Source organism: Tamandua tetradactyla, chromosome 3 (assembly GCF_023851605.1).
Source record: "Tamandua tetradactyla isolate mTamTet1 chromosome 3, mTamTet1.pri, whole genome shotgun sequence".
Lineage (NCBI taxonomy): Eukaryota > Metazoa > Chordata > Mammalia > Pilosa > Myrmecophagidae > Tamandua > Tamandua tetradactyla.
The window spans coordinates 154195824-154213736 of NC_135329.1; the positions used below are offsets into that span (position 1 = coordinate 154195824).

General features: G+C 34.9%; 1 protein-coding gene across 2 annotated transcripts in view; it reads left to right on the forward strand.

Annotated features, from left to right (window-relative positions):
* The window catches only part of ITGA4 (integrin subunit alpha 4), an 81249-nt gene that overhangs the window by 44796 nt on the left and 18540 nt on the right, over positions 1–17913 (forward strand). For both annotated transcript variants that reach the window (XM_077154362.1, XM_077154360.1), the window contains exons 16-17: positions 5162–5311; positions 7473–7549. In XM_077154362.1, coding sequence (XP_077010477.1) covers positions 5162–5311; positions 7473–7549 — 227 coding nt within the window. The remainder of the gene's footprint in view (positions 1–5161; positions 5312–7472; positions 7550–17913) is intronic.

Consider the following 17913-nt stretch of genomic DNA (forward strand, 5'->3'; position numbering starts at 1 on the left):
CACTAATTCCTTTATTGGCTTACATAACTATATTTTTTCCTATTTTTTTATTGGAGAAATTGTAGGTCTATAGCAAAATCATGCAGAAACTACAGAGTTCCCATATATTCACTCCCATTATTAACATTTTACATCAGTGTGGGACCTTTTTTATAATTATTAGGAGACTGTACTTGTCCTCTTAGCTATAGTCTGTGGTTTACATTAGGGTTCACTGTGTTGTACAGGCCAATTAAAAATATTCTTATTCTAGTAATGTATAATCACTAAAATTTCCCCTTCTAATCACATTCTTATATAAAATTTAGTGATGTCATTATGTTCAGTGTTGAGCTAACATCATCACCATCCATTACCAAAGTCGTTCCAGTACCCCAGACAGAAATTCTGTACTGATTAGACCTTCGCTCCCTACTCCCATCCCAGTGCCTAGTAACCCGTATTCTAGTTGCTGACTCGATGAGTTTGCTTATTCTAATTATTTTTATCAGAGAGGCCATACGATATGTCCTTTTGTGTCTGTCTTATTTCATTCAACATGATGTCTTCAAGATTCATCTGTGTTGTCACATGTATCAGAATACCATTTCTTTTCATAGAAAAGATGATGATTTTGTTTATTTGCATTTTCTTTTTTTCTTTCTCAGTCTAGCCAAAGGTTTGCCGATTTTATTAATCTTTCCAAAGAACCAACCATTGGTTTTGTTGATTCTATTTTTAAAAATTTATTCTACTTCATTTATTTCTCTTCTAATCTTCTTTATTTCCTTCCTTCTCACTTTTGGTTTAGTTTGCTCTTTTTATAGATTCTCCCATTGTGAGATTAGGTCTCTGATTTGAGATCTTCATTCGTTATAAAGCAAGCGTTTAGAGCTATATATTTCCCTCTCCATGCTATCTTTGCTGCATCCCACAAATGTTGGAATGCCGTATTTTCATTTTCATTTGCCACAAGTGATTTCCTAAATTTCCTGGTATTTTCTTCTTTGGTCTATTGATTGTTTAAGAGTGTATTGTTTAATTTCCACATATTTGTGAATTTCCTACTTCTCCCTCTGTTATTGATTTCTTGTTTCATTCCATTATGGTTGGAGGAAATGCATTGTATTATTTCAACATTTTGAATTTATTGAGATTATTTTGTGGCCTAATAAATGGTCTATCCTGGAGAATGATTCAAGTGTACTAGGGAAGAATGTATGATTTACTGCTTTGGGTGAAGTGTTTCTATATCTGTCTGTTAGGTCTAGTTTGACAACTGTGGTTCTGTGCATGTTTCTCTTTGAGTTTGGAGTTTTTTTGACATCTTAGGTGTGCATGTTCATGTCTTTCATTAAATGTGGAAAGTGTTCTGGCATTATCTCCTTGAATATTCCTTCTGCCTCTTCCTTCTCCTTCTGGGACTCTAATGACGGTTATACTGGTATGCTAATGGTGTCCTGTAGTTCTCTTAAGATATATTGGTTTCTTTAATTCTTTTTATCTTCTCTTCAGTCTGACCATGTAAATGTCTTGTCTTTGAATTCACCTTTCTTTCTTCTGTCAGCTCCCTCTAGGGAATCGTTCATTTCAGTTATAGTGGTCTTCAATTCCTGTGTTTCTGGTTAGCTCCTTTTTAAAATTTCTCTCTTTATTGAGATTCTCATTTTGTTCATTCATTGTTTTCTTGATAACCTTTAGTCCTTTCTCTGTATTTTCCTCGATCTCCTTGAGGATCATTGTCCACCATGTCCCCATCTGGTCTTCTTTGTTGATAGTTTCTGGATTTTTATCGTGTCCCTTTGGATGGGCCATCATTTCCTGTTTCTTTGATTGTCCTAGAATCATTAGTTGCACAGTGTACATTTTAATATTTTAAAATGTTACTTCTGGGATTTAGTCTCTGAGCTGCCTGCTCCTTAAGTTTGTAGTCAGCTAGTGATATGACAGAAATTTTCCTGAGTGCCAGGAGCTAACAAAATCAAACAAGCAAAAAAAAACACCTTTCATAATCTTTGGAAATTGGCTCTGCATTGGCCAGTGCTCTCTATTCAACCCTCCTATGAGAAGATCAGGCCAAGGTGAATAGAAAGTTCTCCTTGTCTTCTCTGAGCCTAAGGCTTGTCCTGGGCTTGTGCCTGCTGGTAGCCTTAGGAATTACCCCCCATGCATAGGAATTTGGATGTCCCCTCTTTTCCCTAGGAAATAGACTTTCTCTCTCTCATGTTACTCCAATGTATGACTTAATACAGGTAAGCCCTTGCTCCAGGCTTCTTTGACTTAGCTGTTTCTTACATTGCCTTGGCTAGTCTGTCTGGAGGACAGATTCTAGGAGGGGTGTGCCAGAGAGGTCTTTCCTGGGTCATTCTTTCAGGCCCCTTCCAGATGGATTGGCACTGACATACAGGGACCCAAGTGTGCGGCCTATGGGTTATTTTGCTCCCACTGGAACAGGACTGGGACCCACAACAGAAGAGCAGCTGGCTCCATGTGACTTTGGGGAAGGGTAGAGGAGCCAGAAGGGTGCCAAGAGCTTCTCCTACCGGATACAGCTACAATTTTGAAGCAGCATACACATAATAATTATAATTCTGACAGCTATTGAGATTTTAACATGTATCAGGCTTATTATGTAATCCTCAGTATAGTGAGGTGTAGGGATCGTTACCTTTGTCATCATCATTCCCATTTTCAGCTGAGGTAATTGAGACGTAGGTTAAGTAACTCGTCATGGATAGTGATGGATGCGAGATTTAACTCATGCTTTCTGTCTCCAGATCCCACTTGCTCTTAATCACTACATATATAAATGCGTGTGTGTGGATAATGTTGAAAATGTTGAGAAAAAAATTGCATCCTTTTTGTTTATAATTACATGAAGACAGGAATAGATATAGTCTTTTTGTTGTATGTAACATCTGTACTAATTTACTTCATTGATTTTTACCAAAATGTACCAAAGAGGTAAGTAGCACAGCAATAATTTGTCTGATGGGTAATTTTTTTCAACCCATCAGGGGTTATTAATTGACAATATTGTAGAAAATCTGTCCCTTATTTGCTTTCAGACAGTAATGTTTAAGCCACAGACCATCCATATATATATATATAGATAGACAGATAGATAGAAACCTTGTTCTCTCACATTACTCACAAGCAGATATGACAGTTACAATGTCTTGGGTCTACTTTGGGGAATTCACTAAAAATTTCAGTTTGAAGTAGAATGATTAGCGCAAGTGAAAACATTGGAGTCCCTTTATTTAATGGTTAAAGGGACTTTATTGAATCTATTTTTAAAATTAGAAGAACCTGCAGATTGAAATGGACTTATGTAAAGAAGAGACGAACTGAGCTTTTAAAGTCAGTTGTTGGGGCGGTGCGATGGTGGCTCAGTGGTAGAGTTCTTGCCTGCCATACTGGAGACCCAGATTCGATTCCCAGTGGCTGCCCAAGCAAAAAAAAAAAAAAAAAAAAAATGTCAATTGTTATTATGAAAAGACATGTAACTAATTAGTTAAATAACTTCTCAATATGGTAACAATTCTAATACTAAGAAGAATGAGAACTATGTAGATTTCTAAAAAAGTTCCTATGTAGATAGATTATATCTGCTAATTATAAGCTACCATCCCAAAACCTGAGATTATTTCTACCTTTAATTTTTGTTGTGTTTAAAATTCTTGTTTTATAGATTTCCATGATGCCTTATTTCCTGTAATTTATTTAGACTGTGACCTGAACTCTGTTCTAAATCTTCATGGATTACTTTATTAAAAAAATCTTATTAACGCACCCTTCCCAAAAAGGAACAAAGGAAAGAACTCTGATTTGTTTAGTACACTTGGAAAATGTCATTGCTGCCGAGGATAGCTCAGTTAAATGTTTTCCAAGAGATACTGTGCTTGATATATTACCTAACTCCCATGTATTTCTTTCACAGACTAGAGACTCTAAAACATCTGTACTATTCCATTGAAGTGCTTCCTTAATTGAATGCCAAATGCTTTCCCACTTACTTTGTCAGTTGTTTTACTGTTTGTGCATATGTATGTTAGCAAAAGTTTTTGATCGCCATGTGGTATTATTATCTTTTAATAAGGAAGCCAGTGATTAAGCAACTGAAAAGATAAAATCATTTTTAAGTTCATGGGAAATTATCAAGTAAAGAAAAACAATGCCTCTGTGTAGAAATAAAGATTAAAATGTACAAATTGGCAATCAACATAATAAGTTTAAGAGCTGTGTCTTTGAGGACAAAGGACCATCAACTAAAGATATCTAATTATATAAGACTGACCACATATATATGAGATTAGAAATAGGAAAGATTGTGTAAACATTCTTAAGATATTAAATTTAAAAGAAAACCTTACAAGAAGAATGGATTCCTCATGGATTACAATTCCTGTGTAATGGATAAATAATGCAAAGAACTCTTTCTCTGTGAAATATTAAAGCTCAATAAAACCTGTAGCAAGTAATACAAAAATTCAATAAAGTGAGTAAGATATGGAATCAATTATACAGAAAAAAAATTTTCCTATATACTTTCATATCCTATTAGAAAATATAAGAGGAAAAAGGCCCAGGGTGGGCAACCGTGGTGACTCATTGGCAGAGTTCTTGCCTGCCATGCCAAAGACCTGGGTTCGATTCCTGATGCCTGCCCATGTAAAAAAAATATATAGAGAAAAGGATTTGTTTCATAGTAGATATATTAAATCAAAATGTTTCTGAGAGATATAAAAAGGAAAGTTGAATAAACTGGAAGATAGCATATTTCGACTAGTCTAATAATACAAGGAAATAGGCATTACATAGAATAAACTATCGACTAATATTTTGAAATTATTTACGAGTATATAATGTAATGTTTATGCTATAATGTCAAGAAAAGTATGTATAGAAAAAATATATGGAAATATATGCTTGAATGAGGACTTTTCTAACAACTATTGGATTGTTACAGGTTTTCATTATTTATACTTTGTTTTTCCTAAGAAGAATGAAAACTTTTTAAATGGGAAAATGTGTACACATTCAGAATTTTAAAAACAGACAGAATTTGTTTTGCCTTCCGTGTGTTGTTTTTGGCCTTATGCATAAACGGAGGTGTTTTATATTTTGATTTATGTATATGCTTATTTTTATTAATTAAGACACGTTTAAATTTCCTTAGAAAGATGTGAGGGACATCCTCACTCCGATTCAGATTGAAGCTGCTTACCACCTTGGGCATCATGTTCTCAGTAAACGAAGTACAGAGGAGTTCCCACCACTTCAGCCAATTCTTCAACAGAAGAAAGAAAAAGACATGATTAAAAAAATGGTTGGACTATTTTCCTTTTTTCAAAGCACTGTTTGATATAGAACTAGATAATTTTTTAAAATATGGCATAATTATGAATTATTTTCATTCTAAAACATATTTATAGTACATATTGTTTTCCATTTTTCTTTATTTTTTTATTCCCTTTAGGATATTGAACTGAATATTTTTAAATATAGTGGTAGTTTCTAATATATATAAAATGTTAATTTTCTCTCCTCAATGCCTTGCCAGTGAAGAAAATTTATTACTAGAGAGAAATCATAATGAAAGTAAGTTGCATTCCTGAGTTAGTTACTCAGTGTCATCACGTGTGATCTGTCTCTCTTTCTCTGTCTCATTTTCTGTCTATTCCTCACTCATTTAGTCTCCTCCAACTTATCCTACTCATGGATTCCCTCATGTCTTGTCAGTCTCATTCCCTTGCTGGTTTTTTTACACAGTTTTAAACATATGGATTGATGCTGCACAACAGTTTCTCTTTTTTAATTTCATAATATGCTTTTCAGCCAGATGCCAGGATTAATTGCATTTTAAAATATATCCTGCATTCTAACCACTAAACTGCTTTTCAAAAAATTATTCCAAATTATTTCAATTTCATTGACAGTATATTTACTCCCAGGAGTCCGGTTGGTTGAGAGCTCTACTGTCCCACAGTGTGAAGGCACAGTCATGGCAGTCAGGGACCGTCAGTGACCCTGCAAAGACAGGATGAGTGTGGGCAGGATAAAAGCATTTGTTAAGATGTATGCTAATGTCACACTGATGCAAGATGAAAGGAACATTAAAAGATCTAGTTTATATCATGCCCAGACATCACTTAAGACATTTTTAGGTATTTGATTTTACGAGTCTCATTGTCTAGAATATTATACATCAAAGGAAATTCATACAGGAGCAGAATTGCTGTTCATCATTATATGAAAATGTTCATGTAAATCCATTTTTCTACTCTTCTGTTCATTCACTTTTCAATACCAACTCTTTGTTACATGTCTTTAATAATGAAAATCTCAATGCTACAAGAATACAAACTAAAACCTTAGTGATTTGTAGTTCTATTACAGTGATGGACATTTTGATTCTCAGAATAACCTGCTTTACAAATAAGAGTGGCAGAGAAAAGTATATTTATTTGAACATTTAATGAAAGATTTGTTCTTTCCTCTTCTGCAACTCCACATACAGGCAGTCTATTTCTGACAAGCTATTGACAGTTTCTGTTTTTTAATTTCATAATATGCTTTTCAGCCAGATGCCAGGATTAATTGCATTTTAAAATATCCTGCATTCTAACCGGTAAACTGCTTTTTAAAAAAATATTCCAAATTATTTCAATTTCATTGACAGTATCTCCCAATTTTGCGACTTGCTCAATCTCTTTCTGTTCTGTATCTCTCCCTCTTTTACCTATTGCTCTCATTTTCCTTTCCGTTTACCCTTTCTGCATTTCCTTTTGTCTAGCTTATACCTCAGGCCTTTCCACGTAGCTTGTGGTATCTCTGGGTCCTGTTAAAATGCTCGGAAAAAATAAATTCCAGAACTCTTATAATAGATTGCCATTTAATTTTATTCCATGAGTCGTCAAATTCACATTTCTGGTTTTCATTTTCAATGAATATAAAGTCACTGTCTTGCCATCTGCCAAAATTTAATGAATGTTTTGCTTTTGTGTAAAAGGTGGGATCAAACTGCAGCACCCGAAAATTAAAATGAATTTGATGAACATCTTGGCAGTCTAAGTTGTTAGACCCTTATATAGGTTACTACTAAAATTTGAATAAACTGTTTTCACAATTGTTATACAAGAAAAGATATGTTTTGTTGGGAAGAGAGGGAAAAATTGAGACCACACTCATATTCTACAATGATCTGTGTAATGCCTTTAACTCTTTTGTTAAACCTTATTTCCTTTAACAAATTTAGACTCTACATTTACTTATTGGAGGAACTTAATCCCTTTAGCCCTGAAATTACTTGTCATTTGAATCTACTGACTAATTCTCAAATTGAACTTTTCAAAAAAGATAGTGTGTTATGAATTTGATATTCTAGTATCAGTTTCCTCATGCATTGCAGATGTACTATCCTTTTAAAAAGTGTAGAAATATATCTGATTGAAGTAAAAGAAAAAAATATTGTCATATTTTATTTTCAGATCAACTTTGCAAGGTTTTGTTCTCATGAAAATTGTTCAGCTGATTTACATGTTTCTGCGAAGATTGGATTTTTGAAGTAAGTATAATACATTCTCTGTTATTCATTATGATTGAGGGAATGGATGTGTGTTGGTCCCAGTAAGAAGTGGGACTAAGGAGTATACCTTTGGGTCTGTCAGTACTTAAATAACTAAAAAAGAATACTATTCTATTTAGAGAGTTCAAAAGCTCTTAGTAAGTATATATGCACATGTTAAAGAAACACCTGTTACTCAAAGAATGAGACTGCGTACCAAGGCTAAATGGAGCATGCTTTCCTCTTTTCTTAAAACTCAGAAGATATTTCAGGATTTCATTTGCCTTGAGCTATAGTATCATAATTGTAGTTATGTTTTAGATATTTAAGTGACTCTTAATGGGGTTTTAATGGCACATGAGCTAACTTTCATTATACAATGCTTAGCTTTATATCACCCAGAAAAGTGGTTGTATAATTAAGACTGATATAACAACAAAAAAACCCTAAAAAATGTATGCCAAACTTTAAAGAGGAATAAACCATCATGCTCTTCTAAATTCAAAGAAGGGGAAGGAGAGTAAAAAGGAAATGTATGTAAAATGCTTAGAATAATGCTGAGCAGATAGAAAGTATTATATAAATGTTGGTTGATGTTATTATTTTATGATGAGAAATAAACCCACTGTAATTTTGTATCATGTCTAGATATTTATATTGAAGTTGTTTCACATAATGAGAGAGCAGGTGAAAGAAAATAAGAACTGGAAAGATGGACTCTTCACTTCAGGTTGAGGGCTGACCCATATATGGGATGTGAAAGAGGGGAGGGGGTTATCTGGGAAGTACAGGAAATGGAAAAAATCATTTTGAAATGTAAGGATATAAAGGAAGCAAGTTTCATTTGTATTAGGTCAGATTTAGGGTCGTTTGTATGCAGTTCTTCGCTTGGAAATCTGTACGTTATTGATTATACATTATTATATATACATTATTGTCTTCTATACATTATTGGCTTGTGAGAATGCCAGGAGGCTAGAAATGTGGGTTCCACAGAGATAAGAATTAAAGTTTCTTTTAGTTCCTTAAAATTAAAATCTAAAGAATTGTCTCTTAGGAGACAATTGTATATAAAGAACTTAAAGAGAATAGGGAGTCACTGTAAGAGACCGTAAAAGTATGCTCAGAGAGCTAAGAGTAAAACCCAGTTCACATTGAAGTAGCCATCGGGGAATATGAAAAGAGGGGATCAGTATTATAAACTTTTGCAGAGAGTTCAAATAGCACAGTGTTTGAGGAAAAGTCATGAGAGTTGGCATTTAAAATGTGACTGGTTGGGGAAAAAAGGATGTCACTGGCAAATTTTAAAATAGAAATTTCTATTTAATAGTAGCCAAATGACAAGGGTTTAAAGACTGGAGATGAAGTAGGGGTAGTAAAGGATTATGGTGATTAAAGGATGAAGGGTACACTGGGACAAGGAGGCTCAGTAGAAGGCTTTTTTTAATTTATGAAATGAGGTTGCTTTTTATGTATTTAACAAATGTTATTTGTTTGGTCATAGGGAGGCGTAAGCAAGAGTAGGGATCAAAGGCAGGAAAAATAGAGAAACTTTCTATGTAAATACAGGAGACTCTGTTCACCCTCTACTTGGACTCTCACACCTTTCTCTCACTACCTCTGAATTTCCCGTATCCAGTTCCCTAGCAGACATGTCTCCTGGATGTTCCACGGATCCCCCTGTCCAGTTATTATCCACAAAGGACAGGGATTTCGTTACCAAAGCTAGAAACCTTGGACTGAACCTAGATACTTCTCTTTTTCTCACGCTTGTCACCTTGTCAGCCAGTAAATTACTAAATCCAATCATTCTACGATATATAAATATATATATATATATATGTATATATATTTATATCATTCTTCTCTATCTCTACAACCATTGCGGCAAATCAGGCATTCAGTATCCTTCCTGGATCTCTAAGCTTTCCTACCTTCTGGGCTCCTGGCCTCTGATGTGGTGTTATTCTAATTCTTCTACCGCAGTATTTCCAGAGTGAGCTTTCAAACATTTCCTACAGCGCTTTGGTGGCTCCTCGTAGCCTTAAAATACAAATTCCTCAGTACTTTTTCTCACCAATTCCCCAGAGCTTTCTTTCGTTGATGGCAGAATATTTATAGTTCCTTGGTCGTATTATGCCATCCTGTGCCTCCATATCTTTTCACTTCTCCCACCTATCTACTCATAAGCCTTTATTCATCCTGTAAATTTCAGCAATCTCCTAGGTGAAGCCCTCTCTTTTCTAGCTTTGTAAACCTAAGTCCTCCTGCGCCCCTGGTCCAGTTGTAATTGTGATCACCACCGTTATCCTGTAAGCTGATTCAGGGCATCTGTGTCCTGCCAGTGCCTGCCCCGGTGCCTAGAATGCTGCAGGCCACTAATGCATGTTTGCTGGGAAGGAGAGGAGGCCTGAAGGAGATGGCGTGTGATGGTTCACAGGTGGAGTTAGCCTTAGAAAGAAGTTAGAATTCTCCTTATATTGAGAGAAAATGCTATGAAAAGATGACATTAAAAGAAATTTCAATGTGGAAAGAAGGGAATTCATGGATGGCTGGGGTACAAAGCAGGCTCACATATGGAAAGTGAGAGCTTAGAGGATGGTTTGGGAACTTTAATGGAATAGGAAAATATTCAGAATAGCTGTTATAAGACAGGATTCAACTAAGAATGAGTAAAAAGGTTGGCAAAGAGTGCTGAGTGTCCTGCTGAGGTGAGATCACATATGGCAGAGAATAAATTAATTATTTTCACTTAGGCAAGGCCAATATAGCCTTGAGCATCCATTCTCAGGGCCAAGAAGCCCTAACCTATTTGATTGATAATTGGGCTTTATACCTACATTATCCAGATTGGCTGCTCAGATACTCCAAAAACAATGAGCTCTGAGTACTTTATACTGTGTGGTGCCTTTGTTCATTTATTAGCTGAATAATTTATAACCTTCTCATTTATATATTTATTTTCTCCCTAATGTGTTTAGTTTTCTTGATGTTTTTGCCTTCGTGGGCCTTTAATAAGAAGAATTGTGTATGGAAAAGCTTTTCTAAGCTACAGTTACATTTTCATTTTCTTAAATTGGACACTCCTGCTGTGTCCTTTGTCATCTCTGAGTTTTTTCGATCTCTCTTTAGCTGGTGAGAAAAGGGGGATATTAACATTTATCTGAAAATAGCACTAAGAATGTTTCCTACCTGAAAAATGAACTGTATCTTATTGAATTATTAATTGAATTGTTAGTTTTTATCCATTACATATTTTCTTACAATATATCTACTTTGCATTTTCACTTTGTAGGGATAACATTTCTTGTTGTCGAAATGTCAAGCTCATTCCGATTTTAAATGGCAAATCATCAGAGTGTAAGGCAGTGTGGTCTCTGGGACACTTTTATGAGAAGCATCTGGAATGCACAGTAGAAAGGCAGATTCTGAGCCCCAGAACGTCCAAGTCAGAATCTCTGGGGACCAGGATAGAAACCTTCACTATTAGCAGGGCTTTAGGTGATTTTTATCACACTAAAATCCACGAACCAGCATTGTGATGGTTGAGAGCTTCAGATTTGAAGTCAAACCAATCATTCATCTGCCATAGACTTGCTGAATGATCTGTGCAGAGAAGCCTTTAACTTCTCTATACCTTTTTCCTGTTGGTAAGCAGGTAAAATAATATTACCAAACTCTGGAAGGTTGTTTTAAAGATCATAATGCAGGTATAGTGCATAGCACAAAGCTTGGTACATGTGACGATTCAATAGAAGTTATTTTTGATACATTATAATTAAACTCTTTATAGATCACAAGGCATTTTTTTTAACTTGGTTATGAAAGGAAATATAGCCAATGAATTCTAAATAGAGATGCACTGGTTATTTGTGCAGAGTTTGTTTCATTATGTCCTGAGAAAGCTGTTGTCTGGGTCAATAGTTTTCAGTTTTATAGGGTTTGAAGTGGTTTGAATGCTAGCAAAAGTAGTGAGTACGATACTTTTTGTGTCACTTTGGAAAGTCACAGGCTATTTCTGCTTAGTAAATGATAATTTATTTGAGGAATTTTCAAGCAAAAACTCTTATAATTGATTTTTAGACCCACAGACAAACTACTTTGCATTTTTAGTGTATTATGCTTTACCACAGAAAAATCTGCTTCTCTCACATAGTTGTCTTCTCCCCTTCTCAGTACCTGTAGCAAATTGTGACCATATGTTCTTTGCATTCTCAGGACTATAAATCCCCTGGCATTAATGGCATTTATGTGTCCCAGAGCTATACACCTGTTATAGGTAAATGCATTTACTTAGTAAAGAACATGAGCTTCTGGAATCCACTATAATAGACTGCCAACAGTACACTAACCAGTGCTTATGTGCTCTGTCTCATGTTTTCATTAAGTTGAGGCTTCCTCCTATATGTCTAAATTCTCAGGACAATCAACCTCATTTAAATGGATTTCCTCAGCAAAATAAATTACAAATATGAATTTATCAAGATACACATATAATAGCTGGTGTTAGCCATCAGACAAGGCTTTTAAAATCAAATCTTGAATATAGATTAGTGATACAAATGACACTACTTCTCATCTGTATTTCGGTTATGCTTCTAGGATAAGTGATGTAGACTTTCCCCAAACAATTGCTTTCATATCAGTTAGGAAAGCTTTTAGGTGCTAGCAAAAGAATGTATAACTACTAGTGACTTAAACAATCAAAGAAATTTTATTATTTTACATAATAAGCAGTTTGGAAGAGGTAGTTACATGTTTGGTGTAAGGGCTCAGCAAGATCTGGCCATTGATGGTTGTCTTGCATTTCTCTTGGCCTTTGCCTCATGGCCACAAGATGGCTGCAGTAGCACCAAGGTTCCAAACACAAAACAAAATAGGGCAAGAGCGAGATGCTTTGTCTTCTTGGGCTTTCTTTTCATGAAGGGAAAGTGCTTTAGCAGATTTCTTATATCTCATTAACTGTGTCACATGCTTACCCCTAAAACTGTCATGATTAAAGGGGAGTCAGGGTCATCTTGATTATATTAGATTGATCAAGATGCATTCCTTGAAGCTGAAGGGCATGTCTTGTGTGTAAAGGGAATGCTGTCTGCTACCTGAATAATCCAGGATTCTGTTAACAGCTAAAAAGGAAAATTACTGTTGGCTAGACAGTAAGCAACATCTGCCACTATGCTTTTGACCACCAAAAGAGCTAGCATAATGAAATTGTCCATTTTTAAAATGGAGATAATAGGAATATTTGCTTCACGATTTCATAAGATTTCAGAATGATGATGCATATGCTTTGTACAACTGAAACACACTAATTACTACTTCAATGTTCTCACCCATGTTCTGCCATTCTCCCCTTGATGTCACTGAGTTTGGCGTTACTCAATGAAATAGTCCTAAATTTTCACAATTTTCGTTTTTCCTGAGATCAGTGGGAAAGGGGAAGATAAAATTTTACTTGTGCCTTTAGGTCATGGCTGCAGACTTATTTTTTTGGCAAACAAATGAGCTGTGTGCCTTGATACAGTAAAGTTGTGATAACAGTTTACTTTATATGATGTGTTCTAGCATCTTGATTTAAAAGTGAGTTAGCTATGAAGCACTAATTCTTTTTGTTGAGGAAAAGACGTACAATATTCAACAAATTGGGGAACGTTTCTTGCAAAATGAAGGTGTATCATTCACTGAGGAAAATCAAAGACAGGAATCCTAAAGTACATCATTCTGTTTTCCCTTCTTCACTTAAATTATGATTCCGTATTACACAGTACCTTGATTTGTTTAAATTGCATGGATTCTGGGCTGCTTTGTAAATTTCAAGTCTGCATGTGCATGTCTTAATGAAGAATGAACTATGATTCCCCGGAAAGCTCTGGCTCAGCCTTGTCGCTTTTCCAGATGTGCACCTGGTCCTTTATTATGTCTCACAGAGAACGCTGGTGGGCATCCTTCTGAGGGCACGTTAATGAATCAAGAAACAGTAAGATGTATATCAGAAAGGAGCAGAATCGTAATTATGATAATGTGGTAAAAAAGGTTGCAAATGGAAAATAAACCAGGAGTCTGGTTGCTGAAATGTGAACATTGTGCTTCACTTTAATTTGCTGTTGTCTTGGAACCTAGCTGTTTATGCGGTGCTTTCACCTTCTGTTGCTTGTCTAAGTGCCAACTTTTTTCCCAAAGGTGTTCAGTGACTAATGCTTTGGTTACAAGCCAGAATATTTTATAAATGTCTATTTCTAGGCAGCTTTTCCACAAGTCTTAATTAAACTTTAATGTCAAGCTGAAGTTTACTTTTAGAATCTCTTAGGTTCCTTTAGTTGTAACATGATTACAAAACAGTAGGGGGAATGTAGGACAGCCTTGTTCACGCACATTTCCTCTCTCCCATTTGACACAGTGCTACCAAGCAGATGCTTACTTATGTAACCCAAAGGTTTACAATACAGGAATGAGGAAACCAGCCATTTCGTAGAATGTTGGGAGATAAAACACACTGCCACTTAGTCAAGTTCCCCCACCCTGAATTTGTACCGTCGTTTAGAATTACTGTTTTGCTAGCTATTACAGGTTCCAACAAACTCTCCAATAAAGGATCAGAAGTTAGAAATGCTACATGCGGAAATAGTCTTCATTCCTTTCTCCTCCATAAATCCAGTTCTGCCGAGGAGTGAATAGGACTGGTGGATAGTTTTCTCTAACGCTTAGGCTTCTCTAATTGCTCTGTGGCAGGAGTCAGCAAACTTTATCCATGTAGGGGCAGATCAATATTTTGGACTTTGCAGGCCAGAGTCTCTGTGTCAGCTACTGAACACTGGCATTATAGTAACAAAGAAGCATGACTGTGTTCCTATAAAGCTTTATTTACAAATACAGGCAGAGGTCTAAATTTCATCTGTAGGCAGTAGTTTACACTCCACCTCTACAGTGTGCATGCTCTCTACATTTCAGTTCTGCAGTGCATCTTCATTTTTTTTTGTTATTAAAAAGTATATTTCCTTGTAGTATATTTTCTTATTTTAATACACTTTGTTAGTATAACTTAAGCAGGTTAATTAAATCAGCCAGGATTAAGACCTTTTAGGGAATTAATTCTGGGTTAAGAACTCATAATCATCTTCACAGATACAACAGAAGTCCATATATGTATTCGCCAAAGGACAATTTATAATAGCCCTAAATTAGTAGCTACCCAGATTCCCATCAATAGTTGAGCAGATAAATAAAATGTGGTATAATCACAAAGTAGAATATATATGTACAGATGAGAATAAGCAATGTACAACTACATGCACAAATACAGATAAGCTGAAAAATAATTTGGGGTTAAAGAAGCCATACACACAAAAGCATGTATCCAAAGATTATTGGATGAGTTCATTTATATAAAAAGTAAAACTGGACAGAACCAGTCTAGACTAGTGAAAATCAAGATAGCGAGTGAAAACAGCAACCAGAAGGAAGGAAGCTCACGGGTTATTTCTATAGTACTGATACTATTCTTTTCTTGTTCTGCGTGCTGGTTTCTCAGGTATACTCAGTCTGTAAAAATTCATCATGCTTTACACTCATATCTTCCTTTTCTTGAATATATATCATGCTTTGATAATTAGGTTTAAAGGGGAAAATTCATAAGGGAAGATTTTTAAGTATCATATACCATCCATTTTCTTAGAGTTATAGCTGTCCAAAATCTATTTTGTTTGCACATTCTGAGATTTGTAAGAATTAATAATTTCCTTCTCAAAAACTGTATGTCCCTTTCCTTACTGTTATAGCAGTGGTCATGTGACCATGATGTTAATTTATTGGTTATTTAAATAAGTGTATTGCCACTACAACGTTAAGTCAGGTGAGTCAGGTTCAGATCACTTGGATGTGAAGTAGTATATGTTTACTTTCTTAACTAACAAAACATTTAGAAATCATTCCATTCTACATATACAATCAGTAATTCTTAATATCATCACATAGTTGCATATTCATCATTTCTTAGTACATTTGTATCGATTTAGAAAAAGAAATAAAAAGACAACAGAATAAGAAATAAAACAATAATAGAGAGAGAAAACAAAAACAAAAACAAAAACAAAACCTATACCTCACATGCAGCTTCATTCAATGTTTTAACATAATTACATTACAATTAGGTAGTATTGTGCTGTCCATTTCTGAGTTTTTGTATCCAGTGCTGTTGCACAGTCTGTATCCCTTCAGCTCCAATTACCCCTTATCTTACCCTATTTCTATCTCCTGATGGTCTCTGTTACCAATGACATATTCCAAGTTTATTCACTAATGTCGGTTCACATCAGTGAGACCATACAGTATTTGTCCTTTAGTTTTTGGCTAGTCTCACTCAGCATAATGTTCTCTAGGTCCATCCATGTTATTACATGCTTCATAAGTTTATTCTGTCTTAGAGCTGCATAATATTCCGTCGTATGTATATAACACAGTTTGTTTAGCCACTCGTCTGTTGATGGACATTTTGGCTGTTTCCATCTCTTTGCAATTGTAAATAATGTGCTATAAACACATTGCTAATCCCCTTCACTCCTTACTACATTTCTCCTAAAAAGAGTAAAGTAACACTTTTCTTTCTCCAAAAGCATTCTGGAAATCCCCATAATGCAATATTTGCACGTTGTCAAAACTGCTGTCTCTTTTAATGTGCTGTTGGATTCTGTTTGCTAGGATTTTGTTATCTATATTCATAAGGGAAATTGGTCTGTTATTCCCTTGTCTTGTGATATATTTACTAGCTTTGATATCAGGGTAATGCTGGCCTCAGAGCATGAATTAGGAAGTATCCACTCCTCTTGCAGGCTTTGGGAGTTTTAGAAAGATTGATGTCAATTATACTTTAAACATTTGGTAGAATTAACCATTTATGCAGTTTGGTCCTGTAATTTTCTCTAGGGGAAGGTTTTGATTATTAATTCAATCTCTTTATAGGTTTGTTGAGGTTTTCTGTTTCTTCTTGAGTCAGTTTAGGTAATTTGTGTATTTCTAGGAATTTTTCCATTTTGTCTAGATTATGTAATTTGTTGGCATACAATTGTTCATAGTATTCTCTTATCCTTTATATTTCTGGAAGATCAGTAGTGATGTTACCATTTTCATTTCTGGTTTTTGTTTGTGTCTTTTTTTCCTTTTTGTCAGTCTGGCTATAGGTTTCTCAATTTATTTCTTTTTTTCAAAGAACCAACTTTTTGTTTTGTTCTCTCAAATGTTTCCCTATTCTCTATTCCTTTTTTTTTTTTTTTTTTTTTTTACATGGGCAGGCACCAGGAGTTGAACCTGGGTCTCCGGCATGGCAGGTGAGAATTCTGCCTACTAAGCCCCCGTGGCCCACCCCCTATTCTCTGTTTCATTTACTGCACTCGACTCTTATTTCTTTGCTCCTACTAACTTTGGATTTAGTTTGCTCATTTCGTAGTTCCTCAAGATGTGAAGTTAGGTTATTAATTTGAAATATTTCTTCTTTTAATATAGATTTTCATAGCTATTAATTTCCTTCTGAGCACTGCCTTTACTGATTTCATGAGTATTGGTATGCTATGCCTTCATTTTCCTTTGTTTCTATTTTCTGATTTCCTTTGCCATTTCATATTTGTGCATTGATTGTTTGCTAGCATGTTTTTAATTTTCATATATTTATGATTTACCAGTTTCTATCTGTTACTGATCCCTAGCTTCATTCCATTGTGGTCATATAAGTTACTTAGTATAATTTTAATATTTTAAAATTTATTCAGACTTATTTTATGCCCTAACATGTGGTGCATCTTAGAGAATGATGTGTACACTAGAAAAGAATGTGTAATCTGCTGTTTTTGGATGAAGTGTTCTCTGTATATCTGTTAGATCTTGTTGGTTTATAGTGTTGCTCATGTCCTCCCTTTCTTTGTTGATCTTCTTTCTAAATTCTCTATCCAGTACTGGAAGTGATATATTGAAATCTCCAACTATTATTGTAGAATTTTTATTTCTCCCTCCAGTTTGTCAATGTTTGCTTCATATATTTTGGGTCCCTATCATTAGGTACATACTGTTTATAATTGTTTAATCTTCTTGTTTGAATTGACCCTCTTGTCCATATTTAATACCGTTCTTTTATCTCTTGAATCGGTTTTTGTCTTAAAGTCTATTTTGTCTGATATTTATATAGCCACCCAGCTCTCTTTTGGTTATTATTTGCATGAAATATTTTTTCCATCCTTTTACTTTCACCCTTTTTGTATCGTTGGATCTAAAATGAGTCTTTTATAAACAGCATGGAGTTGGTCGTGTTTCTTTATCCACTTTACCAACCTTTGCTTTTTGATAGGAGTGTTTAATCCATTTACATTTAACACAATTAT